At 37.8% G+C, this 26,241-nt stretch overlaps 1 protein-coding gene across 1 annotated transcript in view; it reads left to right on the top strand.

The window, feature by feature from the left end:
* The window catches only part of LOC129278944 (probable ubiquitin carboxyl-terminal hydrolase FAF-X), a 72,523-nt gene extending 46,501 nt beyond the window's left edge, over positions 1-26,022 (top strand). Inside the window, exons 39-59 of the mRNA XM_064111449.1 lie at positions 211-398; positions 1,320-1,493; positions 2,785-2,926; positions 3,718-3,803; positions 5,415-5,506; positions 9,121-9,265; positions 10,214-10,298; positions 11,656-11,720; positions 12,757-12,866; positions 13,411-13,586; positions 14,558-14,649; positions 15,218-15,359; positions 15,908-15,989; positions 16,818-16,969; positions 17,550-17,723; positions 19,122-19,283; positions 19,807-19,975; positions 20,556-20,758; positions 21,334-21,480; positions 22,066-22,278; positions 23,245-26,022. Coding sequence (XP_063967519.1) covers positions 211-398; positions 1,320-1,493; positions 2,785-2,926; positions 3,718-3,803; positions 5,415-5,506; positions 9,121-9,265; positions 10,214-10,298; positions 11,656-11,720; positions 12,757-12,866; positions 13,411-13,586; positions 14,558-14,649; positions 15,218-15,359; positions 15,908-15,989; positions 16,818-16,969; positions 17,550-17,723; positions 19,122-19,283; positions 19,807-19,975; positions 20,556-20,758; positions 21,334-21,480; positions 22,066-22,278; positions 23,245-23,490 — 3,045 coding nt within the window. The 3' untranslated portion in view covers positions 23,491-26,022. The remainder of the gene's footprint in view (positions 1-210; positions 399-1,319; positions 1,494-2,784; positions 2,927-3,717; positions 3,804-5,414; positions 5,507-9,120; positions 9,266-10,213; positions 10,299-11,655; positions 11,721-12,756; positions 12,867-13,410; positions 13,587-14,557; positions 14,650-15,217; positions 15,360-15,907; positions 15,990-16,817; positions 16,970-17,549; positions 17,724-19,121; positions 19,284-19,806; positions 19,976-20,555; positions 20,759-21,333; positions 21,481-22,065; positions 22,279-23,244) is intronic.
* Positions 26,023-26,241: the final 219 nt, after the last annotated feature.

Below are 26,241 nucleotides of genomic sequence, written 5' to 3'. Positions count from 1 at the left end.
ATCGTATTATTTGTCAAGGAATGAATTTTTGTCAGGTCCTCGTTTACCTCACCTGGGATGAGTGCAGCACAATATAGATACATTTCGTGCTGAAAGAAATAGACACTTTGAGTAGGATTTGACTTAACTTTGACAGATGTTTCAAAAAGTTAAGAATTTTAGAATGCAGTGTGTTAACCAGATATTTTGCCACTTATTTGGTTTGTTTAGAGCAATATAGATATTGTTGAATCCGAGGTGGGTAGCTCAGTCATCGAGGAAGGACCACCGATGAGCAAGCAAGAAGAGACCAAAGAATACAACCTGGGTGTCCTGAAGCACGTCCAAGCCATCTTTGGCCACTTGGCAGAGAGCAAACTCCAGTACTATGTACCTAGGGGATTCTGGAAGCAATTCAAGTGAGTTGTTTGTTTCTGATCTGGGAGCCGTTTCATAAGCTGCTTGTATATGCAGGACTTTTCTCGTGACTGGTGACCCTTTCTTATACTCTATGGCCCGTATTCTAAAGTCGGGTTTAACTTAAACTCGGGTTTAAAGTTGTGGTTTAAGTATGGAAAGCCAATTGTTACATAAATCAATAACGGTAGGAAGTATAAATAGATGATCGTCTTCGATGAATCAGAAAAGACCACAGTAAACATAAAAAACATGCAACTTAATAAAAATTTTGATACTTTTTGGCTTCCCATAATTTTAGCACTGAGTTAGACCATGGTCTAAGTTAAACCCGAGTTCAGAATACGGGCCAATGAGATGCCCAAAATGTATCTGTCGTGACATTATGTGAGTCCATTTCCTATAAGCGTTATCAAAACTTGAACATTTTTTTAGATGTCCATTCAGATCATTTTTTAAATGAGGATTTCAATTTACAAGTATTGAATTTCGACTAAAGTTGATGGGAAGCAAAAATCTGGTTTTGCATCCAAGATATCACCAGTCTTGCGTAAAGTTTTATATAAAGTTGTGCATATGAACATCTTAATGAAACATCAACCAGAGCCCATGTTCAAGACTGATTAAGTGTAATTATCACCTATCACCTAGTCAACAGTACACTATTAGCTAATGACTAGACTTTATTAAGGTTTTGTGCACTTGACCCAGGACTATCACAAATTTCGAGAAAATATTCTAATTGGTCACAGATTTTCTTGAGAACAACACGAAAATGTAATTATATTTCGTTTGTCCATTGCCATCTTGGTTATGGATTGTTGACTTTTGTGTTACAGTCTAAATTTGTTGGCCCTTATGCTCATATTTATGTAAAAAAGAATGACTGACTGACCATAGTTTTGATTTCCTGTCCCCTCTAGATTGGCGGGTGAACCTGTGAATCTTCGAGAGCAGCATGATGCCTTAGAGTTCTTCAACAGCCTGGTGGATAGTCTTGATGAAGCCCTCAAGGCTCATGGAGCCAATGCCGTCTTTGCCAAAGTACTCGGTGGCTCTTACGCTGATCAAATGATATGCAAAGATTGCCCTCATAGGTAAGCCATTCTTCGTGGTTTTTGATACAGACCTTATGCATATGATGTCATAATCTCAAAGCGCCCTCCCTCAGAGGATATAGGAATATGTGTGAAAGGAGTTGTCAGAGATGCGCCAGATCAGTGCATGCACGGCAATGGCTTCAGCCTCTAAGCTAGAGGCGAGATGATGTCATTGCGCATGGTCTATAGATGGACTATTACTTATTGCACTATGTACGTGGACGATGAGATTTTTTTTTCATGCAAATATATTGGTATACATGCACTTGGTCTACTAGCAGTTGGTCTACTTCTTAACGCCATATGGTCTAATACCCACTTGGTCTACTTATTAATTTGCACTTTGTAGAATGAAAGTTTGGTTCATTATCAGTATAGCTAATCAAATGCATTATTTAGTAATGTAATCATATACATTAGGCTAATTGATATTAGATTTAGTGGATATTAGACAATCTTGGCATTAGACAAACTAGGCAGGGGCGGACCGTGACCCGGAGGAGACAAAGCATTGGAGGGGCACAGCATTGTTCACAAAGAATACAGTGCCCCTCCAATCATTTGTCTCCTTCAGGTTACGGTCCGCCACTGAAACTGGGTATAGCCTAACTGGGAATTATACAAATGGTAAATGGGTTAGATGACAATAAAGATAAAAGGTTATTAGACAATCTAGTTTTAGATAATAAAATAATAATAATATAGGTATATATACCCAGGGAAGCCACTTCAGTTCTAAAAACTGTTCTTTCAGCGGGCCCTGCTATTATTATTACCTCGGCTTTAGCTGGGCTGCCTAGGCGCTCAAGCATTCAAGGAATTTCTTCTTACCGGGTACCCATTCACGTCACATGGGTCGAGTGCAGCACAATGTGGATACATTTTTTGCCAAAGGAAATTACGCCATGGCTGGGATTCGAACCCAGGATCTTCTGTTTCAAAGTCTGAAGACTAATCCACTGGGCCACAATGCTCCAGACGAATTAGGATTAGAGCATATGGTCATATTATACCACAGGAGACCAAACGTAATGAAGAAAAAGCAGGCATAGATCAGCTGCAATTTACCAATGTAGCATATTTACAACTGATAGCGCTACGGTCACATATACCTTTGCAAACTCTGTATGAACTATTTTATACCGTTTATTGCTATGAATGAAAATCATTCATATGGTGTTTGTAAAGGTAATTGTGACGGTAACAGGATTACTCCTGTAAGATATTAAAAGATTCCCTGTGAGAGTTTAACTATGCTTGATTTTCATAATTTTCCATCATATTTCAGGTATTCCAGAGAGTCGATGTTTACCACCTTGAATGTGGACATTCGCAACAATCAAAACCTGTTAGATTCACTGGAACAATTTGTCAAGGGAGACTTACTTGAAGGGGACAATGCGTACAGGTGTGAAAAGTGCAACAAAAAGGTAGGACATAAAGAACATTCAAGATTCTTTTATTTGTCAATGTGTGTATACAAAGAAATTTGGTTTCCAATGGCTTTAACAATAAGTATACACAAAGATGGAAAATTCAGTATATCAGTACAATATGGACAACTGTACATAAATAAAATGAATTAGCAATAACATTCTGCAATAACTTTCATACCCCTAAAATTCATAATGCATCTGTTTGATTATAAGTTGCTTGTATAACACCCCCATCCTAAAAATTCTTTAAAAATTATAAATTCTGCTGTCTTTGATAATAATTTGATCATATTTACTTCTTATCATAGATCCATTTATACAGCGCAGTTTCTATATGCATCTACTCTGCTGCGCTTGATACTGGGTATCAGGGGGAAAAATTTCTTTGGGGCGCAGAGCAATGTTGCCCCTGAGATGCTCAAACAAACCCTGGAAATGACAAAAGAAGCCCTTGAAAATTCTCATTCACTACAATGTTAAAGCTTATTATCCAATGTAGCCGACTCATCACAGGACTTGCCCGGGAGAGACCGTCGCCCCCGAGAGATTAGCTAAATATCCAGTTTTCTTAAATAATGACGTCAGAATATTGGTATAGCGAAAAATATATAGAGGCCTGACGTCACGCATTATCGTAGTTAAAATATATTTGGACGCAAAATGCTTTTTTAACCAGTCACTATACAGGATTTAATCTATGTAGGAAGGACACTTTCACGAACTGGTTGTTTGCTGCAACTATAGGTAGTTAGCTATAAAAAAGTTTTTTGCTTTCTTATCTTCAGGTGGACACTGTTAAACGTATGTGTATCAAGAGGCTACCGAAGGTCCTTGCTATTCAGCTGAAGAGATTCGACTACGACTGGGAACGGTATGTCATCCATTTCTGACACATGGGCCCGTATTTTGATAGCAGGTTTAACTTAAACTCAGTTGTGGTTTAACTATGGAGGGCCAATTGGAGCGAAAATCCCTTACAGTTCACACTCAATTAATTAACTGATATGACACCCAAATTGTTTGTAATTGTCTGGGAATGATAACTATAGTATGATTCTTCATTATGAAAGCAAAAGGAAACAAAATAGTAAACATAAGAAATATACAATATAAACAGAATTTTTTAATTTTTGGCTCCCCATAATTTTATCACAGAGTTAGACCATGGTCTAAGTTAAACCTGACTTCAGAATACGGGCCATTCTATTCTGCTCTTTAGGAAACTTAGGGTTAGTTCTTCCCTTTTAAATAATAACCTACCATGTTTACTTTTCATGTCACATTAACCCTAAATAGACTGGGCTATTTCGACGCCTAAGAAGACGGGGGGGGGGGGGGGCTGATTCAGCCCCCCCTTATGATCTCGGCCGTCGATCGCGACGAAAATTGGCACGCGCGTTACCCATGGCATTATCTACAAAACTATTATATCAAATTCTGTGAAAAATCTCATTGCTCATTATTTATGCTAATTCATGCGTAAAATCATAAGTTTGCTCTAATTAACTAAATAATGCCCCTAAAATGCTAATTTTTATTTCACATACTCTTTATAGGCATCTGATCAAATTTATTTAAAAAAAATGTCAACATCACATTTATTTTCTTATGTATTTCATTGTTTTCTAAATTTCTTATGTATTTCTTTGTTTTTCGACTTTTTGTTTTTCATTGTTTTTTCAATGGAAATCGTTGGGGACTTTATTTTGACCATAAACAAGATAAAATTAATCGATTTTAAGCAGTAAAAGGAAAATAATGATACATTTTATGAATTTTGGCTAAAAATACTATTTGCATTGGATTTGTGCACAAATTCATGTTTTTTAGCAATTTTGGGTCTGCATGCACTTACGAAATGTTGCATAATTTCGGAACCGCGTACCCGGAGGTCACAATTTTGACGCGGTCAAAAAAATTCGCACGGCGGTTTTATCGCGAAAAATGTTGAGGGGGGGGGGCTGAATCAGCCCCCCCCCCCCCCAGTCTTCTTAGGGTTAAAGTTTTCTGATAACGTTTATCTTATGGTACAGTGTTGGAAATCTGTGGCAGTGATGTACAATGTGTCCCCCCAAAACAATCAAGATTCCGGTCATTTTTTCAGTGTAGGCAAATGATTCATGCTATTTTTGAAATTTCAATGTCAAAATCAAGTTGCCCTGAAAAATTGGTCAAGATTTTTTAATAGGATATGACAGATGAATACAAGAAAGTGATGGCTCATTATCATTTATCTCATGCCCTCTGTTATGCTTCTGTTACTAAATCTCTGAATAAGAGTTGGTGCCGACATGCACATGAGTTTCTGCTCGAATCATTTTTATGTTGTTAAAGGCTGTGTTTCTAAACAATGTGCTAATTTACCTGTTTGAAATATGTATTCAATGTTATCAATGCTATTGTCTGAAGCACGTCTTTCTTATCATTTCATCCCTGATTATATTGATGAAAATGGCTCTTCTTTTCTTGGCTTACTCTGCAGGGAATGTGCAATAAAGTTCAATGACTATTTTGAGTTTCCCAAAGAATTTGACATGGATCCCTACACTGTGGAGGGACTAGCAAAAATTGAAGGTGAGTTACAATGCTAAAGATTGGGAAAGTGGAGCAATCGTAATAAGTTTGTTGCAATTGCAGATTTATAGATTTAGCTTGACAGGGTGATAGTGTCAGAAACCCTGAATGATGATCAGAAAGGTTCATCTATTTATTGAAGTAGTGGTGTTGTGGCTCAGTGGATAAATCCCCAGAGTTTGAAACACAAGGTCTGAGATTCAAATCCCAATGCAGCACTTGCATCATGGCAAAGCATTTATCCACATTGCCATCCTGGGCCCCGTCTTACAAAGAGTTACGATTGATCCGATCAATCACAACTATGGACGGTCAGCAACATCAACATCTAGAATGCAAATTTGTTCAAAATATTTTCTAGATATGATGTATATTCATACATTCATCGTTGTCTTGAAGATTTAGCGTGATTCTCTTTGCTTACTGAGGAGATTGTGCAAATTTCCTGTAGAAAAAAATTATGGTATGGATGGTTTTCCATAGAGTTGCGATTGATTGGATCAATCGTAACTCTTTGTAAGACAGGGTCCAGGTATAGTAAATTGGTACGTGGTAGGAAGGAATTCCTTGAATGCCCAAGCACTCGATCAGGCTAGCCATGCTAAAACTGGGATAATAGTATGCAGTGCTTATTTTAAACATTGTATTGAGGTGCAATATCAATGTAGCATGACTATCATCATCTTCATCATTATCATCATCGTTGTCATCGTTGTCATCGTCGTCATCACCATCATCATCGTCGTCATCACCATCATCACCATCTTTTATCATCATCGTCATCATCATCACCATCACCATCATCACCACCATCACTATCACCACCACCATCATCATCATCATCATCATCATTACCAACATCATCACCATCACCACCACTATCACCATCATCGTCATCTTCATTGTCATTGTCATTGTCATCATCACCATCACCACCATCATCATCATTATCACCATCATCATCATCTTCATTGTCATTGTCATTGTCATCATCACCATCACCACCATCATCATCATTATCACCATCATCATCATCGTCATCATCCTCATCACTATCATCACCATCACCAACATCATCACTATCACCACCACCACCATCATCACCACCACCACCATCACCACCACCATCATCACCATCATCATCATCACCATCATCATCACCACCACCACCATCACCACCACCACCATCATCACCACCACCACCACCATCACCACCACCACCATCATCACCACCACCATCATCACCATCATCATCACCACCATCATCACCACCACCACCATCATCACCATCATCATCACCACCATCATCACCACCATCATCACCACCACCACCATCATCACCACCATCATTACCATCATCATCACCACCATCATCATCATCACCACCATCATCACCACCATCATCACCACCACCACCATCATCACCATCATCATCACCACCATCATCACCACCATCATCACCACCACCACCATCATCACCACCATCATCACCACCATCATCACCACCATCATCATCATCACCACCATCATCACCACCATCATCACCACCACCACCATCATCACCATCATCATCACCACCATCATCACCACCATCATCACCACCACCACCATCATCACCACCACCACCATCACCACCATCATCATCACCACCATCATTACCATCATCATCACCACCATCATCATCATCACCACCATCATCACCACCATCATCACCACCACCACCATCATCACCATCATCATCACCACCATCATCACCACCATCATCACCACCACCACCATCATCACCACCATCATCACCACCATCATCACCACCATCATCATCATCACCACCATCATCACCACCATCATCACCACCACCACCATCATCACCATCATCATCACCACCACCATCACCACCATCATCATCACCACCACCATCATCACCACCACCATCATCACCACCATCATCACCACCACAAACACCATGATCAGTATAGAGTGCAGAAGATTGATGGTCATTAACATACCCTCGTAGCAACGTTCAATGAGTATCCTGACTTGGAGCAGTAATAATTGTTGCAAGTCTCAAAGCTGTTGCTACAGGGCAATTTCTTACTGCAGGAAATTTTCCTAACTGCAGCAGTTATGTCTGAATACATCATAGTTCATCATTCATGTTAGTCTGCTTTTCAATTGAAAAAAAATGCCTAACTTTTTTCTCTCAAATAAAGCCTTAATTCAATATTTCTCAATAAATCATATAATTAAATGCAAAATGTACAATATTATACATGTACAGTTTTGCTCAAAAGTTGGTCAACCCCACCATAAAATGCACTCTTTTATGCCGAATGTTAAATGTAGATAACAATCTTAAAATGTTCAGCAAGCCCAGAGAAACAAACTTTACTGAATGTAATATTATTTTCACATGACTTCACAATTAAATATGTCTAATATGTCAGAACTTGAACACATTAAATATGTTCATATTCTGTTGGGGTTCCCTAACTTTTGAGCTTCACTGTATGGAAAACAAAACTTAAGCTTGATGTGCCTTGATTCAGCAAGATCTCTAAAAACTAAATTGGATTATTAATGCTCCAAGTCAGGATACTCATTGAACGTTGCTACGAGGGCATGTTAAAGGAGAATGAAACCCTTGAAACCAGCTGAATCCATATCAAAGAGAAAAATCAAAGAAACATATTGTTGAAAGTTTGAGGAAGATTGAATGAATAATAAGAAAGTTATAAGCATTCGAATATTGAGATCACTAGTGCCATGTAGATCCTCCCAACGGCAATGCGACCAAGATCTGTGATATCACACACGTACAACTCCCTCATTACTTTAGTACTTATTTCACTTATATTCTCACTTTTATAGAGTCTATCACAAGGTGAGGTGTTCTCTTTATGAGATGACAAGTACAGAGGTTTCACAACATTATATCATTGATGAATCGTTTGTCATATGATTAGAATGAGCAAAAAGAGATGTTTTGGGGTATATTTTCAGTGTCCAAATGGGAGAGTTGTACGTGTGTGACATCACAGATCTTGGTCGCATTGCCAATGGGAGGATCTCCATAGCATTAGTGATCTCGACATTCAAATGCTCATAACTCTTTTATTGCTAGTCCTATTTTACTCAAAGTTTTGTTGATCTTATTCTTTGATTTTTCTGCTTTCACAAAAGCTAACTTGCTCCAAGAGTTTCATTCTCCTTTAATGACCATTAATCTTCTGCACTCTATACTGATCTAGAAGATGATGACGATGACGATATACTGATCTAGAAGACGACAATGATGTTGATGATGATGGTGGTGGTGGTGATGATGATGATGATGATGATGGTGGTGGTGATGGTGGTGGTGATGATGGTTGTGGTGGTGGTGGTGGTGATGATGATGATTATGATGATGATGATGATGATGATGATGATGATGATGATGATGATGATGATGATAATTTTTGGAAGTCTCAAAGCTAATTGCTACATGGCGATTTTATTACTGCAGGAAATTTTCTTAACTGCAACGGTAATATCTGAAGGCATCATTCACTTGAGTCTGCCTTTTTATTTGAAAGAAAATGTCTAACTTTGGTAATTCTATTTTTCCTTCTTAGGTGAGATCATCCAGGATGATGAGAGGGAGAATAGTGAAGAAGAAGAGGAAGGAGGATCAAGAAGTACCAAGTATAGATTAGTAGGAGTCGTTGTACATAGCGGACAAGCCAGTGGTGGACACTATTATTCATACATTCTACATAGGTAAGTGTATTTCGTACATCCTCATTTTGTATTTGTGTTACAGGCATATCTCGCCATAAGCTTTTGCTTGTAGGGAATTACGCTTTCTGTTAACAAATCTTTTATATATTTACACTCTTTTATGATAAATGATTTTGTGTGCATTATATTGAAAATGATATTTTGTGAAATTGGAAGAAAACAAATGTTTATCTGAATTGAAAAATATATAAATATATATATGTCATGACGCATTCATATAATCTGGCTAAAGTCTGCATAGCGAAAAACCAAACATAGGGGAAGAAAATGATATATCTGGATAGGTATGTGTGTGTGTGTGTGCTTGGCTTCTCACAGTTGTGTATCTGGTGGGTGTTTCATAAAGCTTGTCAGTTAAGAGCGACTTTTAGAACGATTGATGATCCTTTCTTAGGCGCAAAATTAACATCAATAAACATTTAATGGTGAATGCCATTTCCACAAGAAAGGATCGTCAGTCATTTTTAAAGTCACTCTTCAGTTACGAACAGCTTTATGAAACGGCACCCAGATATGATAATTTACATCTGGGATTGACCTTTTATGTCGCCATCCGTGCCATGGCAAAGGTTTTGAACCCCTGACCTTCATGTGCCCAGTCAGATGCTGAAGATTACCTGGCCACGGCATCTCCAAATCTCTGAAAACCTCCATTCAATTAGAAATTTGCGTAATGGCAAGGTAGAAGTAGTTGCCATGAATGTGCATAAGAGTGAAAATTGAAGTGTAATACTAGTGAATGTGCAGGAAATTCTGGAAATCTTTGAGGGGGAAGAATGGTTGCAGGGACAAGCAGAAGAAACGTCCATCCATACATTTTGTATACATCACCAATATTGTTTTAGATTGTTACTAGATGAATCTTCATTAAGATGCTAGGAAATCCCTAAAATTGTATTATTTCTCTCATTTTCTTTGACATTTCAGGAACGGTGGTGATGGGAACCAGCAGGGTAAATGGTACAAGTTTGATGATGGTGAAGTGACGGAGTGCCGGATGGAAGATGATGAGGTAAATTGTATTCCTCAATGATTGTAGTTTTTTAAACCAGAATACTAGTAATATAGAGATAATACACAATGTCGAGGGCATATAGTAAGAATTAGTTTTCAGAGTTGGGATTCCAGACTATAATTCTCAAGACCAAATTGCTCTGTCTTGATTTTACTCTCATTCCAAGTCATTCGTAAAGTCTAGCAGGTATTATATCCTATATAAATTAAATCCTGTGTGCTGATTGGTCTAATTAGCATCATGTGGCCAAACATATTCTCACTATTTTGCAATGGTGTTGAAAATGAAACGCCCACTGAAAAAAATTTACTATTCTGTGCCGTCAATTATGGAATATTGCACTAATATATCATTGACGTCACAGATCATGCAATCTCTTGGTCAGCGAGGTGACTCTACCGGGCAAGTACTGTGAAGGGACGGCGCCAGGCACTAATACGCGTTCGCTGAGCACGTGGCTTCAGGAAAAGTAGATCAGTCAGCGCAGCGCGTTTATTAATATTTTGGTTCATATTAAAAAAAGATGAACTACGTGTACAAGAACTAGATTATCAAGATCTATTGTTCTAAATTATAAGATATAGCATATAAAACAAATATACCAGGCCTTTAATTTGAAAGTATAGAGGGATATTTCATCCTCGGTTGTGCTGGCAAAATTACTATTTTTCCCCGCTATACTTAATCAAAGACTGGTATATTTGTATACTGTATCCTTGCTAGGTCTGCCTATTTTGACTTCATTACTGCTACTCTTCTGCATGAACAAGTCCCTGTGATGTATAATGATAGTTATGTAATTATGTGATACACATATCCAGGGTTGCCACTTTTTAGATGTGTGGTATAGTGGTTCAATCATTGGACTCTTGACTGTGAGGTTGTTAGTTTGAATCCCAGTTCAGCAATTATCTTCACTTTTACCAATAAGGTCCGAGAGGAATTTCTTTCGTCTATGAAGGTCAGCCACTATGGCTGATAAACTTAGATATAAAATGTTTCCTATGTAATTGGTGATAAACCAGCTTGGGTTGATGCGGCGCAAAGCTGCTTTGCTGCGTTTCTACGGGAGCTACTTCAATAGAAACAGATTAATGTCTGAATTCAACTTATTTTCAGCCGTAGAAAACACATTTTTGTGTTTGAAATTGCCCATTCTAGCTAATTTCAGACTTTGGTCAATTCTGAGTGGCATCCTTGCATATTCACCATGCAAAGTGTTCAGAGTTGTCAGCTATTGTTTAGTCCTTGGCTTCAGCTTGACCACTATCGTAATGTACAAGCATCTCAAGGGCTACGTTTTCCATTATACATAAAATATGACTGAGCATAATTATTTCCTTTCTCTTTGCAGGAGATGAAGAACCAATGTTTTGGGGGAGAGTTTATGGGTGAGGTCTTTGATCACATGCTAAAAAGGTGAGTGTCATGTGACTTGTCATGTGACTTACTGTTATCATATTTAGATAACTATAAATCCATATATTTGGTTTGCTTCTACAATTCTTCCAGTTAAAACCCTAAGAAATGAGTTGAAGGGGAAATGTTTTTCTTTATGTGGAAATCGGTGCCAGGAATTCAGAAAATATACAATTTATGAAATACTTGAATTCGGCAACAAATTGGGAAATAACAATGATTGCTTGTTAGTATTTGTAGTTTTTCAGTGAGAATTCTTCATGATCATAGCCACCTTTGTTTGAATCTAAAGGTGAAATTTTTGTGTAACGTCTCAGGACGAGACTTATGAATTTGCTCTTGATTGTTGTGAGGGTATTAGTAAGTTAAATTTTTTCAGATATTAAAAAAAACATTGCAGGAGATTCATTATATTTTGGCTGTCTTTTTAAATAACTGAAAATATCATGAGACCTGAATCGCCATTTCCTGTTTTGTGATGTGTAACGTAAAAGTGTCAGTAACTCTACGTAGTACAATCAGTCAATCATTTCAATTCATTTATTCATCAACTATTTAAAAATACATAATGCAAATGGGAAAAAAAAAATCAAGTAAATATTGAACAAAAAATTTATACTTCTGACAGGATTCCAAATTTAATGGCAAAATTGCTTGATAGAATTTGGGTACCCAACAAAATTGAGAAAATCATCAATAAAGTACATAGCTGTTTATTACATTATGATATTAATAAGAAAGCGTTAAAATCCAAGCTGAGCTGAACTATTTCTGATAGTGATTCTTGAAGGTGTTGTTTATATTCTCTTTTAAAATGAGGAAAGATAATCCCTCTAATTCATGATTAAGACCATTCCTGATTAGAGCACTCAACTGTAAGAGTACAGCAAAGAAAAGTTCCAATAAAAAAAATCAAGCATATTGAAATATATTTACACCCCTGTCTTAACATGTGCATTTTGTTAAAGAACGGGTCATTATCTTGTGGATAACTTCTCTTATTTTTGTTTTATTTATTGTTGAAAACCTCGTGTAGGATGTCATACAGGAGACAGAAGAGATGGTGGAATGCCTACATCTTACTCTATGAAAGGATGGATAATAACAAGAAGGAACTTGACAAGGAGTTTGAAGGACTCACGATAGGTAAGATGGCATAATTCATTATCCAGAAAGACACTTATGTATGCATCATTGATTGAATATTTAATGTGAAAGTGGAATCAAAATTACGGTAAACATCCTGTATTCATTCTATGCAATATAATGCAGTATATGCATGTGGAGCGTTGTGGCCCAGTGGATTAATCTCCAGACTTTGAAACAGAGGGTCGTGGGTTCGAATCCCAGCCATGGCGTAATTTCCTTCGGCAGGAAATTTATCTACATTGTGCTGCACTCTACCCAGGTGAGGTGAATGGGTACCCGGAAGGTGCCGTTATTATTATTATTATTATTATGATTATTAGTGTTATTATATAAATTGAATGGGTATTGTATAATACAGCACTTTCAACAATAAATATCAAATGTTGAACATTGCTGTTTAAATGTTCAATTATTTGCTTTAACTTTTAAATAAGACAAGATCAGGACATATAGTATCCAAAGTTGTGTAAAGCAATTGTATGGTGTGACAAAGAACAAAGTCCTTTCATTATGTGTTTCTTTACCTTGCCCTATTTTGCAGCCCCTAAGATGCTGAACAAGATGCCCCCGGCCATCCAGCGCAGTGTCCGCAAGCAGAACATACAGTTCATGCATAGCCGCATGCAGTACAGTCCAGAATACTTTCAGTTTGTACGAAAGCTGGTCACCTGCAATGCAGGGCTCTTCAATCCACCACAGGGTCAGGAGCTGCAGCTGGTAAGTCCCTCAGATAAGATGTAAAGTTGTAGATTTTGTCAGTGCTTGTCACTATGAAGTGTTTACTTGTTTCTGAAAAAAAATAACTTACCAGGTTCTACCAATAAAAGTGTACATCCATCTTATTATTAAGTTGATAATAAAGTTTAAAAAAAGATATCAAAGTGGTAAAACAGATTTAAATTCTCAGAAATCAGATGAAAAGTGAAGGTTATTGCACAGAATAGGCCTTAAACCAAATTGCCAATTATTTAGCAGATTACATTTTCTTTACAAGCGTTGTGGTTTAGCGGTTCTGAATCTCGCCTTGTAATCAGAGGGTCGTGTGGTCGAATCCCACTGCGGCCTATTGTCCTTTGACAAGGCCACATTTTACCACTCTCCACCCAGGTGTTAAATGGTACCCAGTGGGATTTGAAAAACCTATGTAGTATGCCTGGCAATTGGGTCTTAGAACTCTTGTTGGAATACTCCCCAGGGAGTGGAATAAGTGCATACATTTTGTGTGGGCATGCCAGGAGGTGCTGTGGTCAATAAAGGCGCCTGACTATAGTGAAAAGTCTGGGGTTCGATCTCCGGCTGCGGCACCTATGCCGAGAGCAAGGCATTTAATTGACATTGCTCTTTTATCCTGCATTCAAATAAATGGAAGTGTATTCTTAGTAGCTCTGTGTGCACTTGTTTAACATAATTTTTTTAAATGCCAGGATCCAATGATCGGGGTTATAATGATTACAATGTAAATTGCTTACAAATATTAAACGCCATTTAAATGTAACTATTATTACTTTAATTATTATTTGATGTTCTCCAAGATAATTGAATGTTTGCTGGTATAAGATATAAGAACGTTTTCAGAATACCACCCATGTTCATTATCTTGTGGATACTCTCATCAGCTCACTCATGGAATATTAAGTGAAGATATGTGTTGATTTCTGATTATTCTCTTGTACTTTTTTTCTCTGTAGACAACCGAGTCTGAGGAGCTAGCAATGCTCAGTATTCAGCTAGCATCAAGGTTTCTCTTCACAGTAGGTCTTCATACCAAGAAAACACTCAGGTATGTACTGGTCAATAGTATACATATAATGCACACCATCCAGGGCATTAGTAAGATTTATACACATGATGGGTTACCTTTGGAACAGTTTCTACACGAGGCAAAGCCGAGGGCATTTAGACAGCTTCAAAGGTGACAGATGTGTGTTATTATTTTTATGCCCACGCAAAATGATGAAAGGTATACGTTTTATAGGATAATAATATAATGTTGATGAGTATATGAATAGTTGAAAACAGCTTGAAATTTGATGAAAGTCCTCTATTATACCAATTAGTTCTTCCATCCAGGCTCATTCCTGTTTTTTTTTCTAAATAAAAATTGAAATGTTTTCAATATTTTTCAAGACAAAAATAAAGGCATATTTATTTTGTTCATGAATTCTGACTGTTTTACTTGCTCAACTAGTCTCGTGGAATGTTATGACTGTTGAAGAGCCCATATAAAGTGGAGCAAATTGCTAAGTGCTCCAGGCACCATATAAAAAAACTCTTTGGATGGACAGATGGATGAATATGTAATTATTCCAGATGACTTCTAAAACTTTTTCTTTGTGTGCTTTGTACAGAGGACCGGCCAACGACTGGTATGACGCCCTCTATATCCTCCTAAGGGTCAGTAAGATGGTACGGAGATGGTTTGCACAAAACATGCTCTTCTCAGAACCAGCCAGGTTCTCAGAGTATCTCCTTGATTGTCCAAGTTCAGAGGTAATTTCCAACTACCAGCTCTCTAATTTTATATATTCACTTGATCTACAAGCAATTGATCCTATTTCTCAGATCATATGTACTTTTCCACTCCCTGTGGAGTAGACCAGACTATTTTATTCATCAGAATTTGTGCGAACTTGCCTGATATTAAAGTTGACCATTGTTTTTTCTATTATGTTTTAGGTGAATAAAGCATTTTTTGAAGTGATTGTATGCACCTTTTCCACTTCCTATGTAGTAGAGAAGTTGATCATTTTATTTTATTCTTGAGAATCTGTTTGAACTTGCATGATATAAAAGTTACATATTGCTTACCTGGTGTAATGTATTTGCTAAAGTGATGGTATACTACTTTTCCACTCCCTGGGGAGTGCACCAATTGATTTGATTCTTGAGAATCTGTATGAACTCGCACAAGATGAAAATGGACGATTTCTTTCTGTCATTTATCAGGTAAGGAATGCTTTGCTAGAGATTTATATGCACAGTTTCCACTCCCTGTGGAATAGACCATTTGACTTGATTCTTTTTCTCTTATGTGTTAGGTGAGGAATGCATTTGCTAAAGTGATTGTCATCCTGGCCCACTTCTCTCAGCAAGATGGAGCATTTCAACCATCCTTACAAGGTATGTTACAGGAGAACTGTACACGGAACAGAGTGGATCTCATGGCATAAGGCTATGTACATTATGATAGTCTCGATGTAAAGGCCTGGGGGTCGTTTCATGAAGCTGCTCGTAAGTTCATAGCGACTGTAAGAACGACTGGTGATCCTTTCTCACGCGCTTAACCATCGCCAATGAGCATTTAATGGTGAATACCATTTACCACAAGAAAGGATCACCAGTCGTTCTTAAGGTCGCTCTTAACTTAGGAACAGCTTTATGAAACACCCACCTGGTCCTTCTAGCCGACGGACACAAAACGTATTCATAATAGATAAAGCGGACAGCAAAATTTCTGGGTGGTTCCATCCGTTTTTATCTGCTCCAGACAATGGTCAAAATCGGCGAACAATTAAATCATAGTGGACGGATGCTTGATGGATATAGAGCATATGAAACACGTATGCAAAGAGTACACAACGAATACATGACGTTTTCCAACGGATGGCAAGATTCTTTTCCGTTTTACATCCTCTCTGCATCCGTAAGTGCAGTGGGACTGGTCTTAAATCCTTTCATCTAACAATCAAAGGTGTATTGTGGATTTGGGTTATAAAAAACATGATGGTCAGTGGATCTCTATTGATACAACCAGAATACCCAGAAACATATTGACAAATAATGTGATATGGATGTTGTAAAGATTAGATTCACCATTGTAGTGAGTGTACTTTATAAGACTATTCCCTGAACTGGGATTTTACATAATGTTTTACTGATTATTCTTATTCTTTCTATGTGTTATGAAACTCACAAATTCACATTGTCCAAATTTCTTTCCTTCATTAGGATCGGTGTCACCAGACAGCTCAACGACGCTAAGCAATCACCTGTTGAGGGCCGTATTAGATCTATTAAAGAAGGAAGTGTCTGAGCACGGTAGACACCTGACGCAGTACTTCCAACTCTTCCAGATGTATGCTAATCTAGGAGTTGTTGAGGTGAGTAAAATTGATGATATGGTAATCGGATAGTTGATATCGCTCTTTTTGCCTTTAATCTACAGAGGGACATAACTTTTTTGTAGAGTCAAAATATATCGCTTCTCAAATTGGCAACAACTGTTAATTTTTCTATTCATTTTCATACTTTGACAAATTCAAATATGGATTTAACATTTGTCAATTTAAAAGACAATAGCAAGATATTAGCAAGAAGTTGCAAAATGACATTTTGAAAGAGTGGTTTAGTTGTTTGCACTCTGTTGCCAATTTACCGTGTGTAATGATTAGAATAAATGAAATGGCTTATTCAGGCATTTCACCACATGCAACTCTGAAAGAAATATCAACATTTACAGTACATTTTTTGGTGGGAGGTGAGTACATGCCATTGTTTAGTGATCAGGTAATGGTTATGGTATTCAAACAGTTTATGTGCAGTGTGGTGCTGTATCACATAATTTGTTTTGGCTCTCTCCGCTTCAGAACAAATTCGTTTTAATAAACTAGGTGATGACACACCCACAGATGCTCTGAATATCTTAATTTGCTATTTCTTCTTCTCCCCAATGTCTTTCAGAGGACACAACTGCTGAAGTTGAACGTTCCTGCGACCTTCATGTTAGTAGCCCTAGATGAAGGACCAGGTCCTCCTATCAAGTACCAGTATGCTGAACTGAGTAAGCTCTACTCGGTCGTCTCTCTTCTCATCAGATGCTGCGATGTCTCTTCCAGGACGAAGTCATCCATGGCGGTGAGTTATGGCGTCACACGCGTAAAACATTCCCCATAGACTTGTGTGTTAATTGGCACTTGTGAAAAATTCATAAAAAATAAACGTGAAATTAGACGGTCGAATGTTTACTACCAATGGATAGGATACATATCTGACCAGAGAAGGGTATCGTAGCCAGCTCATTTTAAAAATAAATCGCAATTTATGAAGATAGCTATGATGGGATCAAATTTATCAACTGAAACAGTAAAATAGCCCTAATTCTTCCGCCAGTCAAAAAATAGTTCCAAAGTCATTTTATTTATATCTTCCCAATTTGGGCAAAGGAAGTTCAGTGGTTACCATTTCTAGAATCAGTGTTAGATTTTCAATTATATTCATACACTTTTGTCAATCAGCAATATCAAATTGAAAAAAAATTGAATGGGTTGGGTTGAACGAATATCTTTAGCCCTCCTGATGTAATTAGGCTCATTGAATCTTATCTTGGCTTATATTCAAAAGGCCTACTTACTGAGTGATTCAAATCTATTATTATTTATTATCATTTATTCATCCATCCATAAAAACAGCCAAATTTAACGATGTTATTACGCAATGAAACAAAACAGACACAACTTAAATATTTAACTAGATATCTCATTTGTCTGGGGGAGAATGAGGGATCGGTTGGTAAATCTTGATATTCAAGATGATGAATACCTTGTTCATGAATGTTAATACGATCATCATGATGAAAACTGATCGTTTGTTATTGATAAAGTATTTATAAAATATAGGACATCAAAAAGTTGTGTGAAAATGTTATTAATTGAATGTAAGTAAATTAGAATGAAAGAAAGCAGGAGATTTAAAAAAATGGGCTAGGACTCGCAAAAGTAAAATTCAATACTCGCACCCAAAGGCATGCAAACCCTCCTAGAAAACCATTGAAAAACATAGTACTATTACCAGTTGGATCTTGTGCAGTGGATTAGTCTCCGGATTTTGAAACACAGGATCGAGGGTTCGCTTCCCAGCCATGGCATGATTTCCTTCAGCAGGAAATTTATCCAGTGTGCTGCACTTAACCCAGGGGGCCGTTTCATAAAGCTGTTCGTAAGTTAAGAACGACTGGTGAACCTTTCTTACGCGCTAAACCATCGCCAATGAATATACAATTTGCCTCTAGAAAGGATCACCAGTCGTACTTAAAGTCACTCTTAACTTACGAACAGCTTTATGAAACACCCACCAGGTGAGGTAAATGGGTACTGACAGGAAATAACTCCTCAAAAAGCTGTGAGCATTGGAATCGGTAGACTAGCTTCGCAGGAGAAATAAGGAGTGCCTTGAGCACCTAATGTGCCCTATACAAAATACAAAATACCCTATATTATTATTATTTGTTTGATATTATCCCCCTTTCTTTCCTAGGGTGCCAATCCTCTACCCAACCCTCATGGTGATCACATGTGCTCCAAGCCTATCATGGCTATTCAGCCGCAGGTCGCGGATCTTCTCTTCTCACGTGGGGCCTACATCAAGAAACTCATTGAGGACTGTAATAACTCAGAAGAGACACCCAAACTTCTCAAAGTAAGTATCCAATGAATGAGGTGAAATTTATTCATTCACTCGTCTATTTTTGTATCTTTTTTTTTCAAACAGCGTAGCTGTATCAGTAGTAAGATAACGCTAACTTGGGGGGCACTGTGACACACAAAACTAACCAAAATGCAAGTATATATTCATATAGAACAAAAAAAAGGGGGACCATAAACAAGAGGGCATTTCTATGGTAACAGATTCAGGAAAATTATCATAACAAAGAAATACAAAGATTTTTGAAAAATTTTAACAATGGCATGCTCATGTCCATGATACAGGTTGGGAATTCGGTATCTCTGGTCCTGCAAGTTCTAAAGAATAATTTCAACTGGAATCGAATGAAACTAATAAGAAACTAAATATTGCTATTATGATTGTGCGGAATTTTATTGAATAATTGATTAATAGATCTGAGAAAAATGATATAGAAGGCACACCAAATCTCATTGGGGTTCCAAACTATCGCAAGAATATATATTATCTATCTTTTTCTTCACTTTTCCCCGTATAGTTCTGTAGCTGGGAGAATCCAAACTTCACTTTGGTTGTCCTGGGTGAACTCCTGTGGCAGGTTGCCTACTCCTACACCTACGAGCTCAGACCTTACATGGACCTTCTACTACAGATCCTACTCCTGCAGGATTCCTGGCAGAACCATCGCATCCTCAACGCCCTCAAAGGTAAGACTTCTTTGCTTTCCTTCCTTTTTCCTTATATTTTGAATACCACTTGCCCCTCCTACCAACACTTAAAAGGTAACTACATCGATAGCTTTTAAACTCAACTTGAATGATAATTATGTTATTTGTAAAGAGCAGTTTACCTTAATTGCCTATTCAAAGGGTTCCATGACAGTTGCTGCGGTGGCAATTGCTGCGATGGAAAATCTGCACGTCAATTAAACCTACTAAATAAACCATAATTATTATCTACGTTACTCTGAATCAAAAGCTTGATCACAATTCTGGCTCTAACCCTATGCCCCTTGAGATGTCACAGGAGCAAATGTTGTATCATAAAGTGGCAGTATATATTATCCAGGCATTACCTTGAGCAGCCTGTGCATTCAAGGAATTGATCCTGCTTGGTACACATTCACCTCTACCGGGCTGAGCGCAGCACAACGTCTATCAATATCTTGTTGAAACAAAAAAGGCCTTGGCTGGGATTTGAACCCATGACCCTCTAATTGAAAAGAGACAGTCAGACCATGGGACCATGATACCCCCTTTTCAATATGTTTCTTTCTCTTCCTCCCAGGAATCCCAGATGATCGTGACGGCCTCTTCGACACGATCCAACGTTCGAAGACGCACTATCAGAAGCGTGCGTACCAGTGCATCAAGTGCATGGTGGCGCTGTTCAGTAATTGCGAGGCGGCGCACAGATTGCTTCAGTCACATGGCGATCTGAAGAGGAAGTGGAACTGGGCTGTGGAATGGCTTGGAGATGAATTAGACAGGGTAGGTCATAAGTTTAGACATTATTTATTTCATTCTGTAGTGGCTGCAGTGTCTGTGTCAATCATCAATTTGTCTGTGTTCATTCGAACTGTTGTATAGCGATATGACAATGTGATAAGTAGTTGGAGAGGATCGAGTATAAACCTTAGTATATACTACCACTGTTTCTCTCAAGCCATCGAAGATATTCATTGCTTGAACAATGCATGTCAGGGATGCTTTAGACCTTTTATCAATAATTCTGTCTCTCCTCAAAATGAAGAATTTCAAGAGATCTCTCATGAGAGCTACATGTGTGAATTTTATGTTTGAGTGGGCTAGGTTTCATCTGTACAAAAAACACCATAGGGAATACAACACTTTCAACCCAACTGCTATATCACTTTTTACATAGAAAGTCATCTGAGGCCGTAAGACAATGTGTTGTCCTATTCAGCAGTAACAATAATTATCTTTTAGTCTTAATCTTCAGATAAACTTATGAATGCTAACTAGTAATCATCAAAAATGAGAAAAATAGGATGATGGAGCATGATGTGAACATTACCATTGTTTCTTTCCATTACTATTTTCAGAGACCTTACTCCGGAAACACGCAGTACACCTACAACAGCTGGTCACCACCAGCTCAAAGCAATGAGATATCCAATGGGTACTTCCTAGAGAGATCGCACAGCGCTCGTATTACGCTAGAGAAGGCTTGCCAGCTATGTCCTGAAGAGGTGGGTGTTGGAATGATACGGCCAGACCATGGCCCTGTCTTACAAAGTACTAGCAGTTGCAATGTATTAACAGTCAAACTCAAATTTCGGTTGTTCTAAATCTGTGTAATTAAGAGAAAGGATCTTCAGATCAATGGTGATTTGAGTTTGATTTAAATCTATTGTAACTCTTTGTAAGACGGGGCCCAGAGCTTTGTTCTATAATATTTACTGTTGTATTTTTGCTATCCAATGGTATCTCCCATGGAATCCTTGAATTTGATTGGCTGTTGAGTATCAATTGCCATGTCAACGAAGAATAGGAAATATGTGAGAGCATTGGGCGAATTTCTCTCTAATCACAGCCAAAATCACCTCTAAATTCCACAGATTGTCCATGAGTTATTTTTGCTGGGCTAAATGCAAAGGAATCCCAAAGAATCTTCAATTTTGTGGAGAGCAATTCCACATTATTCATTCTATTTCTAGTTAAATTTCTAGAGCAATCATTCTTATGTGATATATATCTATATTGGTAGATGGCGCTATACAAATGCCTTTCAGATTATCATCATAAATAATAACATTAATCCTTTTGACAATTAGGAACCGGATGAACCCGAGATGATGGATGAACACGAGGGTTCCGATCCCCAGGACGAAGCCCCCGTCCCATCAACGTATCCACAGTCCCTACCACACCTACAGACGGCTCCCAACAACCAGCAACAGCAGCAACCCAGTCCACCACCTTCCTCATCCTCCTCAACATCGTCATCGCAGCAACAGTCGCAGCAACAGCCACCAGTCACAGCACAGGTAAGTGATGAATTGAGAGTCGGGTCTGGGGCCCGTCTTACAAAGAGTTACGATCGATCCGATCAACCGCAACTATGGAAAGCCAGCAAAGTCAACATATAAAACGCATGTTTGTTCAAAAAAAAATTCTAGATATGAATGTATATCCATAAATTCATTGATTTCTTGACAATTTGGTGTGTTCTCCTTTGTTTACAAAGGACATTTTGCAAATATCCTGTAGAAAAAATTATGTCACTGATGGATTTCCATAGAGTTACGATTGATTGGATCAATCATAACTCTTTGTAAGACGCGGCCCAGGTATTGGGTATTGATATAATGGATGGGGCATAGCAATGCTGATTTGTGATTGTCATTGAAATTTGATCATATATTGGCAGTAGTGTACCCTCTCAGTGGGAGCAACAATTTTTCTGACATGGAAAAAAAGAAAAGTTTATTATAATTCTGTCGGGGGGATGAAAGAATGTACATGAAAGCAAGTACATGTACAATCTGAATTTGATTTTGGATGAAGTACGTAAAACTTAAAAAGATATGTGAACATTTGTATTCAGGTGTTAAGATTGCAATACTGATTGGTACATTCTAAGTTTATGATTCTTATTTTCTTTCTATTGCGTGTATTCTTTAAATTCTTCTTCACTCATGATACTCAAATTGATTTTATTATTTCTTTCTTGAAAAAGAAAAAAATAAAAATGAAACTGAAAATTGTGTGTATCCTGGAAGCTGGCCCCTCATACTGAAATTTGAAATACCTAGTGGTATAATGTGGTAGTGTCCTCAATACATCTCAAATAGCCCAGTCCTTCGAGGGGATGCCTTGCTTTATATTATTTTTGTTTTTATTCCTGTCTCATCTTTGTACCAGTAGATAAAATTGCCATCTATTTTAAATCAGGTGAATTATTGTTTTGAACCTGTTTTAGAACCTGTGTTGGATTCTTTTTTGTTTTTCAGAATAGCCAGATGCAGCCACAAGTGCCCAACAACCAGCAACCGGCCCAAAACGCTCCTCCAAGCACGGGCGGCCAGGTTGGGAGTCTTCACAAGCACCCAAACACTATCAACAACACCCTTCATAGTCCGGAGCAGGGCGGCACGACCAGCCCCACCACCTCCACTCCTGGCTCTAACCCCCAGACGAGCCCACTAGAGGGGCAACTAGATGAGAAGACGGAAGGGGGCAGCAACAAGGAGACTTAGCTGGATGTTGATGAACAAGTGAGGGCTCTGTATTCACTAGGCTATGGCATCACAGAACCTTTAGTATTGGTTGGTAGACAGTTCTATGGTAAACCATCAACTTGTTCCTGTTGTATGGAATCTATAAAACTCTTTGGATGAAACATTGAAGCTGTGGTGTTGAACTGTAAAACACCATGCGAATATCCTGTGATGATGAAACAAGTGAGAATCCTTTCATGTTGAAAGGAACACGTGATTGTATGTCCTTTGCATTGTTCTACATAATGCTGTATAGACAATTTCTTTGATTAAGGAGCAAGCAAGGTACCCTCTAATTTGTCAAAGGAACCAGCAGGCATGCACCCATCGCTTGATCTACAAATCTTCAAGAGGAACTTTGTAAAGTACCAAGGTTCTAAAGATCTTTGTGGACAATTTGTCCTGTGGGTGATGCTTGGATGTGTTAAGGGAAACGTCATTAAGCTTGCTTTGCATGGCACTCATCACTTCTCCAAGAGGAACTTTCGCAGCTTCAGCCATGTCCTCAAGAGTGATTTTCAGATGTTGTTTGATCCTAGCTGAACTCCACGCTGTATGGTAGCATTCTTTTTACACCATTCATTGTGATGCTGATGACTGTAAAGGGATACAAGTCCTTGAACTGTTGGAGTCGAATTAATAAATGTTGATGAATTCATAAATTGGATTAAAAGTGATGAGAAAAAGGGACTATATACTGTTCAAGTTTTAGTGATAAGAGATTTTACAAATTCCTAGTTGGTGGTCTAGGAAAGAGTATGACTCCAAATTGATTTTAAAGTTAGTCTCTTTTTTGGATAGTACATACATGTACATGTAGTATGAATGATAATTTAAAAAATGTATTAAAGATGATATCATTGAAGTAAGGATAAGCATTTAGTGACTACTTGCAATAGAAGAGACACCACGATAATCTGTAGTGAATTTTTCAGATCCTGTAATTTAAGCAGAACGTCAACAGGGACTATGCATCCTTTGATTATGCGCAGGGGAATGGCTTATATTATTATTATTTTATTCATAATTTCAACAAAAAGCAATTTACAAATTTTAAGGGGCTTTCCAAGCACACATCACCAATAAGATAGCACATCATCTGGTTTCGTGATGGGAAAAATGCCATATACATAAGACCCTTAAGAGATAAAAGAAAGTTTCATTAGAAATAACATTCAGTGTCCTGTGAGAAAATTAATCGAGAGAAAAAAAAATTGGGACAAACTCACACGAGTTGTGTTGATACTAATTATGATCTTGGGAGATGTTTAGTGTTTTCCTGTGCCAGAACAATTTATGCCTGTGGCGGCTTGCCAGTGGGGAAATTGATAACCCAATGACTACTGACTGATGTAATCCCCCAAGGCTCTATGTTAGGCCCATCTGGTTTTACTAGCCAAAGGGTTAATGAAGCCAGCTTATTCGGGATCTGGATTTAAAATCTTTGGTGTATTTTGGTAATTCAGAATAACATTCTATTGGATGGCAATGAAAGAAAGGAATGTTGGAGTTGAAATCAGGACGGAAGTCGTGGAAAAAACACGTAAGTTCATGCATGTACTGTAAGCTTCCCCAGCAGTGCACGATTGGGCTGTTTCATAAAACTATACTCTTCAAAAGAAGTAGGCAAATGTCAATGAACACATCTAATATTGACCAATATGAGTTATTGTGCTCCCTTGCAAAAAGAGTTGTGTTCATTGGTTAAAAATCAAGTTGCAATGAATGTTTGGAGTTGTGATTGATTGTAACTCTTTTTGCAACAGGGTCATAGTATTGCACCTTAGAAACCTGATATGTAGTTCTTTTCACAAGCAGTTTAACGTTGTTATAGAGCCCTCCCTTATTTTACAAAAGTCATTTACACTCGTTCAGATATCTCACATTTATTTCCTAGAAGTTCCCCTCTTGTTGATTTCATGAAATCAACATTAAGATAACAGACCAGGGCCCCGTCTTACAAAGTGTTACGATTGATCAAATCAATCACAACTATGGAGAGCCAGCAATGCCCACATCTAAAATGCATGTTAGTTCAATATGTTTTCTAAGTTTGATGTATAATCGTACATTCATTGTTTTCTTGACAATTTAGTGTGCTTCTCTTTATTTACCAAGGACATCATCCAAATTTCCTAAAGAAAAAAATTAGGACATCGTTGGATTTCCATATATTTAAAGGTTGATTGGATCAAATGGTAACTCTGTAAGATGGGGGCCCTGTTTACTCGGTCAGTCCAATTTCTTTCCTGGGAACGTGGTAACTATTACAAGGTATTCCTTTCAGCTGTAATTAATAAATATACTACAATACTTGTAATCCACTTTACACACATTAGTTGCTATGTCCGGTTGGTGTTTGGCAAGCTTTAGGTTGTCAGGAACAATGTTTACATGTATAAGATTTGGATATACAGTTGTGCTCAAAAGTTGTTGAACACCACCATAAAATGCACTTCTTCATGCCGAGTGTTGAATGAAGACAACAACACCACAATGTTCGGCGAGCCCAAAGAAACAAAATTTATTGAATGTAATATTTTATCACCTGACTTCGCAAATAAATATGTTCATTTTCTGGTGGGCTTCACTAACTTTTGAGCACCACTGTACAATTATTGGTTAATAAAAGCCTTTTATTCCTAAGTTTCTTTTACAATTCAGGGGCCCGTCTTACAAAGAGTTGCGATTGATCCGTTCAATCACAGCTATGGACGGCCAGCAACGTCA

Source organism: Lytechinus pictus, chromosome 16 (genome assembly GCF_037042905.1).
Source record: "Lytechinus pictus isolate F3 Inbred chromosome 16, Lp3.0, whole genome shotgun sequence".
NCBI lineage: Eukaryota > Metazoa > Echinodermata > Echinoidea > Temnopleuroida > Toxopneustidae > Lytechinus > Lytechinus pictus.
The sequence above is the reverse complement of the archived record's forward strand: the minus strand, read 5'-3'. Positions and strand labels throughout refer to the sequence as shown.